The sequence below is a fragment of the Hypomesus nipponensis genome, chromosome 22 (assembly GCF_054491055.1).
Source record: "Hypomesus nipponensis isolate SF chromosome 22, ASM5449105v1, whole genome shotgun sequence".
NCBI lineage: Eukaryota > Metazoa > Chordata > Actinopteri > Osmeriformes > Osmeridae > Hypomesus > Hypomesus nipponensis.
The window spans coordinates 20,443,020-20,455,459 of NC_140382.1; the positions used below are offsets into that span (position 1 = coordinate 20,443,020).

Genomic DNA, 12,440 nt, shown 5'->3' on the forward strand with positions numbered 1-12,440 from the left:
ACTTGTAGTATTTTGCGGTGTGTGGTGCTGGTGCAGGTCAGCTGAGAGCGGGGGGAGGAAGAGGAAGAAAGATGGAAGGGAATAGAGATGAAGCCGAAAAATGCATAAATATAGCGACTAAAGCGCTAGAAGCAGGAGATAAGGACAAAGCGTTGAAATTCTTAAATAAGGCAGAAAAGCTTTACCCAACCTCCAAAGCTAAAGGTAAATAATTGTGTTTATCCTTACTATAACACGTCAGCTAAACTGCTGGCTAGCTAGCCGGAGATGTCAAGCTGATGATAAGCAGAAGCTACGTCCATAGAACTAGCACTAGTCATATTGAGTTAATACATTTTATTAATACCCATTTTCAGTTCTTTAGCTACATTAAAATGTTTTAACCTTACACACTGTCAATATAAATACACGAAGTATTTGTCAGGACGTAACGCTAGCTACTGATAACTAGCTAGCTAGACTAGCTAGCACTAACTAGCATGGTCAGAGGAGCGTTTCTTCCGCGATGTGGGGTCTAGATATAGTTGATGTCATTGCACAACCGGTCGCTAGTTTAATGAGGACGGGTGTATAATTCCGAAAAACAATTGACACCGTCTAAAGTCTTCAGCAACATTAGTTAGGTAGCCATTGTAAGATAGCAAACGCATCCATTTGTGGTACTTAAAATGATACAGGATGACTTGTTAGATGGATAGCTACAGCAAAGCTAGGCCCAAATTAATCATTTGTTGCGTGCTTAGCTAACTAGCTTCACTACATTTTAACATTGTACCCGTGCATTTTCTTTCGCAAGAACAAGAGCGTAGTCATATGTGACGTTATGCATCTTGTAGCTAGCCTAGTTGCATGACGCTTTGGTATTCGTCACAGAAGTGTGTTTATCATCTCTATGTTGAAATGTCTCAATGTTGAGTACATTTCTTGATGTGCACACTCTCGATTGTGTATTTCTAGCTTTAAGTTGGACTGTCTGGAGCGCCATCGATGTATGATCAAAACTGTACGAATGTCACGATTTAGCGCCTGTCCAATTTGGTCATTCATTCATTCGTGCCACTTTCCTGTTGCACAGTAATGTGGTTTCACGAAGCGAGACATAGCCTAGTGATTCAAACGTGTACCCGCATTTACCTACTTGTGTTATAGTCGATTGGCTGATCAGTAATGGTACCGTGATGTTATATGGATTCTCGAATAACGAGATGCTTCCGTTTCAACGTGACATGATTCGAAATCGACACCCCAGCTCTGTAGAATCTGAAGGGTCTTATGATCGATATCTTAAACATAGTCCGAACATCACATTAGACTAACCCTCCACACACACACGCGCACACACTCTCACGGTAAAACATTAACAAAGGCTTGCATACTAAATGAATACAACTTTTTTCAAGCCAGTCTTCCTGAGGCCCTTCTACACTAGCTCTGTGTTTTTCTAGAAGGTACTTTGTCTACTACACATGCTAGAAGTTGTACAGGCCAGCATGTTCAGCTATGTAAGGAGATTAGGAGGGGGGGGGGGGGGGGGGTCATAGGGAGCGAAGGAGGTAAGTGGGGCAAGAAGAGAGGCATGATAAGGAGGTTGGCTCTGGCTAACAGGTCAAGCCTCCACAACCAAGACCCACCTCAGGCCTTTAATAGAAGGATTCCCCCACAGCTGATGGGAGACTAGAGGCTGCTGATCAGGCTTAGCTGCTCGTCTCCAGGACAACCCAGTGACTACAGTGAAGAAAATGATAAACCAGTGGTTTCTTTAAAATACTTTAAACACATTTTAATACATAAATATATGCATGCGGGTATAACCTATATGTTTTTGGACTTCGTAATCTTTTTTTATATTAATGATGGGACAGTTGGAGGGAGGCGGCAGGGTGGGGAGGGGGGAAGGGAAAGGGGGGAGACATGCAGGAAATGCCCTCAGTGGGATTCGAACCCAGGCCCCTATGTTAGTCAGCCTTAATGGTACAACCTCTTACCCAGTGAGCTAATTGAAAAGGTGCCCCTTTTAAAAGCATTTTTATCCAAAGTGTTGGAGACGCTGTACCTCTGGTGCTGTGAGGCCCAGCGTAGAGCGCTGTTTGCGGCCGCTTGGTCCAGGAAAGGCCCTGGTCGACGCCTCGCTGCCAGGCCTTACTGGCCCACAGTGGGGAATCAGAGGAGACTGGTAACCATGGCGAAGGACCGATTCTTAATCAAATTAAAAAACCATTTTGTTTCAGAGGAAGGCCGATGATGTTGGTTTAACAAAGTGACTCACCCATGAACTCGGTAACAGATCTGTGCATTATGAAATATAAATCGACAGAGCGATAACAACATGACCTGTATCCCTTCACCACCATTGGAAGTGAAGTGACAGAAACATGCGTCCTGGGATTTGATCGGACCAGCAAAGGACTTCTAAAAGATCCCATGCTCCCTGGCTGCCTGATCCGAGGCTGCCTGCTAACACAGACACTGAGGTCTTTGTACTAGCTGGAGGCTGGGGGCTGGAGGCTGGAGGTTGGGGGCTGGAGGTTGGGGGCTGGAGGCTGGGGGCTTGGGGGGTTAACAGGAGGGGATCTGACAGTTAAGCATGTCAGATCAGCATGCGGGTTAACAATGTAGTTAACAATCAAATATTTTGGGGGGTTACAAAATCCATGCTGGGAAATGTAGACCTAAATGGTCCCTTTCCGAATCCCATGTTGATTTCCTTAGCAGAAGGCGATCATGGTCTGCGTTAAGAGCTTCTGCTTGGACCGTCCCAGCACTGCCTCTCTAAACCTTTCAGAACTGCTTTGTTTACTAGGCACACGCCTCCTGGTTAATGGTGCTGACTGTGAGGCTAATGCCTCTCCTCCACCCAGGCTAGGCTGGGTCCTCTCCTCCACCCAGGCTAGGCTGGGTCCTCTCCTCCACCCAGGCTAGGCTGGGTCCTCTCCTCCACCCAGGCTAGGCTGGGTCCTCTCCTCCACCCAGGCTAGGCTGGGTCCTCTCCTCCACCCAGGCTAGGCTGGGTCCTCTCCTCCACCCAGGCTAGGCTGGTTTCTCTCCTCCACCCAGGCTAGGCTGGTTTCTCTCCTCCACCCAGGCTAGGCTGGTTTCTCTCCTCCACCCAGGCTAGGCTGGGTCCTTTCCTCCACCCAGGCTAGGCTGGGTCCTCTCCTCCACCCAGGCTAGGCTGGTTTCACTAAGGGGAAACGAGAGATGGTTATTCTGGTCCCTGATTGTGTAAAGTCATGCCGCCATACTCACACTTTCTCCCCCCCCCCCAGCCCTGCTGGATGCGTTGTTGAGGAACGGTAGCTCTGCCGGTACCGGTGCGTACTGCCGGAGGCCCCCAGACAGCGCAGAGGGGGCCGGGGCGGAGGCCGGGGCGGAGGCCAGGGCAGGGGAGACCATCGCCAAGAGCTTCACCAAGGAGCAGGTGGAGGGGGTGCAGAGGTGAGGTTATGCCATCTCCGTCTGTCTGTCTCTCTCTCTCTCTCAATCTATGTATGTCTGTCTCTCTCTCCCTCTAATCTCCTAGCAGTGTATAGTATGATACGGCCCACTGTTCCACTCCTCCTGCCTGTCAGAGAGGGGAGGTGACATTCAGCCCACTTTCAGCCCTGTGGTTGTGGCCTGCTGGTTTAACATGTGGTTGGTTGGGTGATTTGTTGACCTATTTCAAGTCCCTGTTTGCTTTCAAACTTTATACTTATGAGTAGTTTTCTGTTTATGGGTACATATGGAAATGAATAAGCGCTATTTGCACGCACAGATATATACACACACATACACACCAGTATCTGTCTACTTGTTATGACAGAAGGCAGTGTTCAGTTCCTGTTCTGTTGGAGGATACCAGGTTGTTACCAGGATACCAGGTTGTTACGAGGATACCAGGTTGTTACCAGGATACCAGGTTGTTGCCAGGAAACCAGGTTGTTGTCCAGTGCACCTGGACCCCCAAACCACTTCCCACTCATGTTTAACAGCCTGCAGGCTTTCTGCCCTGTAGCCCCCTCCACCTGACCATCCACCCCTGGAGGGAGAGGGAGAGGCCTCCTTATCTGGGCCCTCAAGGTGAAGAAAGATTCCTCAGGAGGATTCTAGAATGATCTCTGAGGTTCTGCTCCACACAGTCAGGCAGTGACAGTGATGTTGCATCACCCCAGGCTGAGGGGGGGCTGGGGGGGGGAAAGTGAATGAGGACACTGCAGTTTTCACAGTGTTCTTCACACACTGCTATCACTATGGGAACCACTGGGGCTTGGCAGATTGCCGAGGGAGGGAGAGACAGGGAGAGCAACAGTAGTAAGGAAGGGAAGGAGGTATAGAGAGGAGGAGGGGTGAAGAATAGAGGAAGAGAAGGAAGGGTGAAGGGAAGGAGGGAGGGATGAATGGAGAGAGACAATAGAGACCCATAAAAGGCTTGGCTGGAGAATAACAGAACTACCTACTATAGACCAGTCTGGGACTGGAAGACAGGCTGTATGGATGTTAATACGACCAGAAAACACACGCACTCACAGGCATACACACCAGTAAAAACACAATTTAAAAGATGAGCAGCCATGTTGTGAAACATCAGGTGGGGTTTGTTGTTAATGATGCAGCCCAGGGATTAGTCCTGGTGACTTCCCTGGTCAGAGTGTTGTGGATCTATCTGGAGTCCTGCCAGGGGGTGGCTATTGACACGCACACACGTGCTTCTCTTAATTGACCCCCTAGAGTTTCCAGGCTAGAGTTCCATGACCCTGGCAGACATCAGTTTCAGATTACGAGTAACATCAGGGTGTTTATACACCTGCACACTGAACGCTAGCTTCACATTGAGACACTAAACACTAGCTTCACATTGAGACACTAAACACTAGCTTCACATTGAGACACTAAACACTAGCTTCACATTGAGACACTAAACACTAGCTTCACATTGAGACACTAAACACTAGCTTCACATTGAGACACTAAACACTAGCTTCACATTGAGACACTAAACACTAGCTTCACATTGAGACACTAAACACTAGCTTCACATTGAGACACTAAACACTAGCTTCACATTGAGACACTAAACACTAGCTTCACATTGAGACACTAAACACTAGCTTCACATTGAGACACTAAACACTAGCTTCACATTGAGACACTAAACACTAGCTTCACATTGAGACACTAAACACTAGCTTCACATTGAGACACTAAACACTAGCTTCACATTGAGACACTAAACACTAGCTTCACATTGAGACACTAAACACTAGCTTCACATTGAGACACTAAACACTAGCTTCACATTGAGACACTAAACACTAGCTTCACATTGAGACACTAAACACTAGCTTCACATTGAGACACTAAACACTAGCTTCACATTGAGACTTGCAGCAATATAAATCTTCCTTGTGTATCCCCCTTGTCTCTCCCTGCTCCCGGCAGGATCAAGCGTTGTAAGGACTACTACGAGGTGTTGGGTGCCACTAAGGAGGCCAACGAGGAGGAGCTGAAGAAGGCCTACAGGAAACTGGCTCTGAAGTTCCACCCCGACAAGAACCACGCTCCAGGAGCCACAGAGGCCTTCAAGAGTACGAATACTGTACCCAACACTGTTCACCACACACTGATACTGTACCCAACACTGTTCACCACACACTGATACTGTACCCAACACTGTTTACCACACACTGATACTGTACCCAACACTGTTTACCACACACACGTCAATACTAATTAACTTTTTTCTGAAGCTAATATCAGGTACACATTCATCCGGATGGTCTTTGATTTTCTCCTTCAGAGATTGGAAATGCCTACGCAGTGCTTAGCAACCCGGACAAGAGGAAGAAGTATGACCTCACCGGGGGGGAGGAGTCTAGCGGCCCAGGCCACGCCCACGGAGGTGGAGGGTTCGATTTCCACCGGGGTTTCGAGGCCGACATCACGCCTGAAGACCTTTTCAACATGTTCTTCGGAGGTGGCTTCCCCTCCTGTAAGAGACGCGCGCACACACACACACTGTCATACACACACAGTCATACACACGCACACATACTCACACTCGTTCACTCACACACAGTCACTCCCTCACTCTGTGGGAGCAGTCTCTCTCCCATGTGGCTGAACACTGGGTCCTTGTGAACACATGATGAGGTGCGTCTCTCTCCCCAGCGAGCACACACACGTTCAGTAGTGGCCGGGCACGCTACAGCCAGCCGGCCGACCAGAGACGGGACCGGGCGGAGGAGCGGGCAGACGTACGTACACTCACCACGGTTACCCTCACCATAGTGACCGTCACCGCGGTGTGTCGTCATCATGGTTACAGTCACCACGGTTACAAAGCAGGGTGGGTTACATGTGTGTGTGTGTGTAACAGTGATGTCTCCGCAGGGGGGGTTCTCCATGTTCATCCAGCTGATGCCCATTGTGGTGCTCATTCTGGTGTCCATCCTCAGTCAGCTGATGGTGTCCACGCCCCCCTATAGCCTCTACTCCAGACCGTACGTACACACACACACACACACTCTAACATGCTACCTCCCTTCCCTCCACATGTACACACACACACTCTCTCTCTGACACACACACTCCCCCCCCCCCCCTCCCCCCAGGTCGACAGGGCAGACCATAAAGCGTCAGACAGAGAACCTGCATGTGGACTACTTTGTGGCGCGGGACTTCAAGTCTGAGTTCAGGGGCTCAGCGCTGCAGAAGATAGAGAAGAGCGTGGAGGAGGACTATGTGTCCAACGTCAGGAACAACTGCTGGAAGGAGAGGCAGACAAGTATGTGGGGAACCGGCGGGAAGCACGTGTGTGTGTGTGTGTGTGTGTGTGTGTCTGTGTGTGTGTGTTCATTGAGCAGATGCTTTAGCACAGCCTTTCTGAACCCTGGTCCTCGGAGTAATAAACATGCCCTGCATGTTCTAGATGTTTCCTTGCTCCAACACATCTGATTCAAATGAACGAGCCCATTTTTTCTCTCCATCATTCTCACTACCTCCCTCCCTTTCTCCTTATCCCCCACCCCTACAGAAACAGACTTGCTGTATGCTGCTAAGGTCTACAGAGATGACCGTCTGCGGAAGAAGGCGGATCTCATGACCATGGATAACTGCCGGGAGCTGGACCGACTCAACAACCTGTTCAGGGGGGACTGAGCCCTCCTCCCCAACACTCGGACGCTTTTAGATTCTATATATATAGATAAATATATATATAGATATGTATGTATGTAAAATGTTTTTTTTAAGGAAAAGTACACAGAAGATAGGAGCACGATGAAAAGGAAGAAGAAAAAAAACAAAACGTACAAAAGAATTGACAAAAAAACTAAACCTATAAAAGATGAAACTTAGCCTGACTTTGAGAGTTAAGTTGTCCCCCTCTCCCCTCTCTTTTCATTCTTGCTGGTGCCCGCTCCTTTTCTTCTGTCCCCCCCTCCATCTTCTCCCCCTCCATCTTCTCCCCCTCCATCTTCTCCCCCTCCATCTTCTCCCCCTCCATCTTCTCCCCCTCCATCTTCTCCCCCTCCATCTTCTCCCCCTCCATCTTCTCCCCCTCCATCTTCTCCCCCTCTTATCCTCAGCTGTTGCCTTGAGGCTTCATTCTAATTAACAAAATTATCTGTCAGCAATGGGGGGGACAATCTAAAAGGAAACATTTGTGAGCACTAGAAACTTATTTTTCCCCAGTATTCTTTCTCTTTTCTCTCTCTCGCTCTCCTGGTTATCTCCTAGTTTTGTTTTGAAGACTTAAACTCCGGAAACAAATACCGGAGAACTGCACTCTTGAATAGCGAGAGGACGAGCTGTGGTCGTAAAGCGAATCACTGACATCTTCCTTAACCGGCTTCTTCATCGTCACCTCCATCACCTGCTTTACTCAGGAACTGGAGGTTCCCCTGAGGATGTTTCCCTCCTCCCGGTTCCATAGCAGCGCTAGAACCCCATTGAAGAACTCTGGAGAACCCCCAGACGAATGCTTCCTAGTTGCTCACCTCACAGAACTCTGTCGTTAGAATTCCACAGCGGACCTCTGAACCAACGGTCTGATAGACTGGTGATGGAATCAGAAGGAGAAAATGTTTGTTTGTCTTATTTTAAATATGAAGATGGAAACTAACCCACAACAAAGGAAAGACACTGGTTCTGTTATAGTTATTCATCAAGTTGTTGTACATTTTAATTTTGAATGTTTTAAAGTTTATGAAGTTATTTAAGTAACTAGAAAAACATGTTTTTTCTCCATTGCTCGACTAATCATTTGAATAAAGTATATAAATTATTACTAGTAGCGGATTGTGTTTAAACAACTAAAATGGATTGTTAAAAACATGTCTCTTTTTTGTTAAAAGGTTTATTATTTTGGGGGGTAGAACCTTTCAATATTTAGGCAAATCATACAATTTGTAATGCTGTTGTGCTCAGCTGAGCAGTGTTCCAACACAGTCACTGTGTATGACCCCCTGGGTGTCCATCCCAGCAAACACAAAGGCCAGCTGGACGGTGTCCGCTTCACCCTGAACCTGGTCAGCATCTCCGCTTCCTTCAGCCTTCACCCTCCAGGGTACCACACACATGGAGTGATCCAGCCTGCTGGGGGGAAGGTTGCTCTCGAATCTCATGAGGATCCATTGGCCCTGCTCGCAGTCGAACCGGTGCATGGCATTACTTTCCCCCTCTGAGGTCATTCCTCCGAAAACATAGATGCTTCTCTGCAGGGTTACAGCGGAGTGGGCAGCCAGGCCTGGAGGCGGGTCTCCCTTTGCCGGGATCTTTTCCCACGTCATGCTAACGGTGTCCAGGGAATACATGTCACTGTATAACTTCTCTCCTGCCATACCTCCGTGGACGTACAGTTTGGAACCCACAGCTACCACTACGTGCCCATGTCTGGGAGAGGGACAGCTGCCTTGCGTGTCTGGCTGAGACCAGGTTGAGGACACGGTGTCGAAAACGTGAAGCTTGGCATCTGATACCGGTGTAGCTCCCGTCTCCCCGCCGGAGAAAACATACAATATGTCCCCTATGCAGGCTGTGGTTGTGTGGTACGTCCTGGGAGAAGGGGATAAACCTTTTGCCTCCACACACTTCCACGCCGCCGCTCCGTCGCGGAGTTGGAGGTTCTGGATGCAGTTGCGGTTGCCGTTCTGCTCTGCCCCGGCAAACACCCACAAGCTTTGTGGACAGCTATCAATTACGAAGCTGCAATGTTCGTACCGCGCTGACAACCCTTTCCAGTCTGGGAGATGCCACTCATAACTGTCTAGATTTAGGACGTGAGATTCAGAAAAACTGCCATTTGGATTGGCTCCTCCCACTATAAGTACGGACCCTTTTCCTTGACCTTCAGACGGGACGAACATGCAGGTGTGCCCCACAGAGACACCAGGACCGCCGCCCCTTGGGATTAGAGAATACCACAGTCCTTCTTGTGGTCTCTCTTCGTGTTCAAGTACGGGGAGAATGTCCATCGTTTCTGTCGAATGGAACGGAAGGCAGCTGATGTAGTTAGTTTGCAGACAACAATTATGTTATTAGTCAATATAGTCAGTAGCTAACAATTTGGCTAGCAAATTAGTTGTGCATCCAAGTATGACTCAGTCCCAAAGTCACGGCCACGTGTCTGAGACTAGCTGCAGTGTTGCCTAAAATAAGCTCACCAGAAGTCGCTATTTTCCCCTCATCCACACTCAGTTATTTTAACATGATTGGCGGCTATGGCAACACGGAAGTACAATTGTTGTAGAAAGCAGGTAACCAAAGCAACGTGTCATGTTGGTTAGGTAGAGCTAGCCTTTACAGAAGCCAACATACCCGTTACTAGCGAAGCTTTCAGCAAGCAAGCGATGAACTTCGTGTTTGTTAATGTTTGACTTGAACTTCGTACACAGATTACCTCCCGAATAAACACGTGTATTTACTGCAGACACTGAATATTGCTCGCTGATTGGCCATCAGACGTCACGTGACTACCCCTCAACCCGGAAAATGACACTTTCATGAGTGCGACGTTGTTGTCATTGCGTCGCTTTACTGTACGTTATGTGAATTCATTGGATTTTTACCAGAATAACATATTTGAATCTGTTTAGAATGGTATCCTGCATAGGTGCACTGGAGTAGCCCTAATTAACGTGCAACAATACTTCTAGCCCAGTTTTGAGTCAGTCAAATTATGCGCTACCGCGACGGTATCTCCCTGTTGCTAGTCGGAGTTCTGTACTCTTCAGTATTTGTGGCGCGTGTAACTTCATGTTCCGAAGAGCGTGAGCCCGAAACGCCGGACTGGCGAATGACTCTAAAAACCATTCGAAATGGGATCCACAAGATTGACACATACTTAAACGTAGCTTTAGACTTGTTCGGAGGGGATGACGGTCTCTGTCGTTACAAATGCAGTGATGGTGAGATTGATTATTTGTCTCTCTGGCGGTTATACACACATGCGAGGTCTTGCCATGACTTCTGGAAGGTTTTTTTTAAGACATTTTAAATAAAGTATAATTCACTTAAAAACTAACGAGTCTTAGATTAAAGTAAAACATTTACTGCCATTTAGCAACTCTGCATTGTCGGTTATCTCACTTCAACAAGATAACTACAGCCTTACGTCCATATCTACCTTTGCTCTTTCCCCCCCAGGTTACTTGCCCTCCCCGCGACCAGGGTACAAACCTCCCCCACCCAATGGATGTGGGTCTCCTCTGTTTGGATTCCAGGTACCACACAGTCCAATCGTTTCCTTGCAGTGTTATCAAAATGGTTCATCTGATTCATGGTTCAAAAGCTCCGATGAATCTCTCCTGTTATACATGCACGATCATCGGGCAGGCGTGTTGTTTTAAGGGATGTACTAATCCATCGACCATCTCTTTCTGGCCCTCAGTTTGACATAGGCATCCCATCCATGACCAAGTGCTGTAACCAACACGACCGTTGCTATGACACCTGTGGCCGTGAGAAACACGACTGTGACGACCAGTTCCAGGAATGCCTGGAGACCATTTGCAGACATGTACAAAAAACACTGGGGTTGTCCCACAGTGTCCAAGGTAGTCCTGGTGTGACCATGCACACTACACACTAGGAACCCTTTTGGATGAATGTCATTCAGAAAAATGTGTTTATTGTTCAGTGCTCCATTTGATGGGAAAGCTTAGGCAAATCTGTAGCAGTTTGATTTAAATCAAAGTCTAAAGATAAGAGTGTTTTTGCGCCGTTAGTGCAAGTTTCAACAAGTGTCCGTTTTTCTTTCGTACCTTCACACACAAGCAGATGCACAGAATCAGATTTGAATCTGAATCTGATTTGAATCTGAATCTGATGTTTTATCCGAAAAGCTCCCTGCTCACATGGTTGTCCCTCTCCCTGCAGCCTGTGAGTCAGCGGTGAAGCTGCTGTTCGACGCTGTGATGCACATGGGCTGCAAGCCCTACCTGGACAGCCAGAGAGGCTCCTGCATGTGCAAGTACGAGAAGAAGAAGGAGCTCTGATACTCCAAGAAGGAACTGGGACACAGTAGCATGAGAAGCTCTGATTCTTCTTCATGTATAGAAGCTCTGATACATGAAGTAAAATAAGAAGAAGCGGTGCCAGACCCGACCCTAACCATAGAAGAAGACAAGAGACTGCAAGAGACTAAGCCATGAAGAAGAGGATAACAAACAAGAATAAAAGATAGTCTAATATACGTATCTGATTCTCTCTACATGTTGTTTAAAGACGCTCAACTTTTTATTATAATAATGATGGCAACAGAATGTGTTTGATAGGTTGGTGATCCTACACATACATCATGCCAGGACGTGAAACATTACCTCGAAGTTGAAGTTGAAGACTCGAAGTTACCTTGAAGTGCAATCAGTATATTTAATCTCAGGGATATGGTCCTCTGTGTTGAAACTGGGCTGTCGGGGTGTGTATGGAGTCAGGAAGGGGTTTTTAGTAATTAATGTTGCGTTCTTTTTCCATACTCTTTCAGGAAATGATTTTGTTTTGTACTGAATACCTGTGAACATATACATTTTATATCTAATATTTATATATTATATATACACTGTATATATATACACACACTTAAATATAGGCTATTGTATATTTTGCCTGGTGAACAGAATGGTCTTAGGTGGTGGAGACAGCGATTCAAAAAATGTCTAAGTAACTTTTTGGTTGAATTACAGAAATAACTGTCTAAGAAAATGTAGTCTTCATGAAAAAGTCAATACATGAAGTTTGGGAAGTAAAATGTATATGGCTATTGTCATGCACTTTACTAAAGTCTATTAAAAAAATATATGCACCATTTGAATATTTTGTTTATGGAGAGTAAAAAACGATTTAATGGCAACGATGGTTTGTAATGAAATACATGGTCACAGTCCATTTACACGATTACCTGAGCGCTGTCGCTTCGTGCAACCGCACAATGTGGCAATATACGGAAGTCGTTACGTATACAG

General features: G+C 47.0%; 3 protein-coding genes across 4 annotated transcripts; 2 read left to right on the plus strand and 1 right to left on the minus strand.

Moving 5' to 3' along the window:
- Positions 1-18: 18 nt before the first annotated feature.
- On the plus strand, positions 19-8,266 carry dnajb14 (DnaJ heat shock protein family (Hsp40) member B14). Its single transcript, XM_084687836.1, has 8 exons — positions 19-204; positions 3,267-3,435; positions 5,419-5,564; positions 5,777-5,968; positions 6,148-6,233; positions 6,370-6,479; positions 6,591-6,763; positions 7,013-8,266. Exons 1-8 carry the CDS (start codon positions 72-74, stop codon positions 7,135-7,137), a joined length of 1,134 nt encoding a protein of 377 aa, XP_084543962.1. The 5' UTR covers positions 19-71; the 3' UTR covers positions 7,138-8,266.
- Positions 8,267-8,337: 71 nt separating this feature from the next.
- rabepk (Rab9 effector protein with kelch motifs) lies at positions 8,338-9,940 on the minus strand. Of its 2 annotated transcripts, none has more exons than XM_084687837.1 (2): positions 9,796-9,940; positions 8,338-9,457 (listed from the first exon to the last, which is right to left on the minus strand). In XM_084687837.1, exon 2 carries the CDS (start codon positions 9,450-9,452, stop codon positions 8,403-8,405), a length of 1,050 nt encoding a protein of 349 aa, XP_084543963.1. In that variant the 5' UTR covers positions 9,453-9,457; positions 9,796-9,940; the 3' UTR covers positions 8,338-8,402. The 2 variants fall into 2 exon arrangements, with proteins under 2 accessions (XP_084543963.1, XP_084543964.1); XM_084687838.1 differs by lacking the exon at positions 9,796-9,940 and adding an exon at positions 9,642-9,785.
- A 51-nt stretch (positions 9,941-9,991) lies between these two features.
- On the plus strand, positions 9,992-12,285 carry pla2g12a (phospholipase A2, group XIIA). The gene is made up of 4 exons (XM_084687844.1): positions 9,992-10,385; positions 10,624-10,700; positions 10,868-11,033; positions 11,356-12,285. Exons 1-4 carry the CDS (start codon positions 10,157-10,159, stop codon positions 11,472-11,474), a joined length of 591 nt encoding a protein of 196 aa, XP_084543970.1. The 5' UTR covers positions 9,992-10,156; the 3' UTR covers positions 11,475-12,285.
- Positions 12,286-12,440: the final 155 nt, after the last annotated feature.

Coding starts and splice junctions, on each gene's coding strand:
- pla2g12a (XM_084687844.1), top strand. CDS start 10,157: ATGCGCTACCGCGACGGTATCTCCCTGTTGCTAGTCGGAGTTCTGTAC. Junction 10,701..10,867: donor CTCCTCTGTTTGGATTCCAG/GTACCACACAGT, acceptor TCTGGCCCTCAG/TTTGACATAGGCATCCCATC. Junction 11,034..11,355: donor GTTGTCCCACAGTGTCCAAG/GTAGTCCTGGTG, acceptor CTCTCCCTGCAG/CCTGTGAGTCAGCGGTGAAG.
- rabepk (XM_084687837.1), bottom strand. CDS start 9,452: ATGGACATTCTCCCCGTACTTGAACACGAAGAGAGACCACAAGAAGGA.
- dnajb14 (XM_084687836.1), top strand. CDS start 72: ATGGAAGGGAATAGAGATGAAGCCGAAAAATGCATAAATATAGCGACT. Junction 6,480..6,590: donor TATAGCCTCTACTCCAGACC/GTACGTACACAC, acceptor CCCTCCCCCCAG/GTCGACAGGGCAGACCATAA. Junction 6,764..7,012: donor CTGGAAGGAGAGGCAGACAA/GTATGTGGGGAA, acceptor CCACCCCTACAG/AAACAGACTTGCTGTATGCT.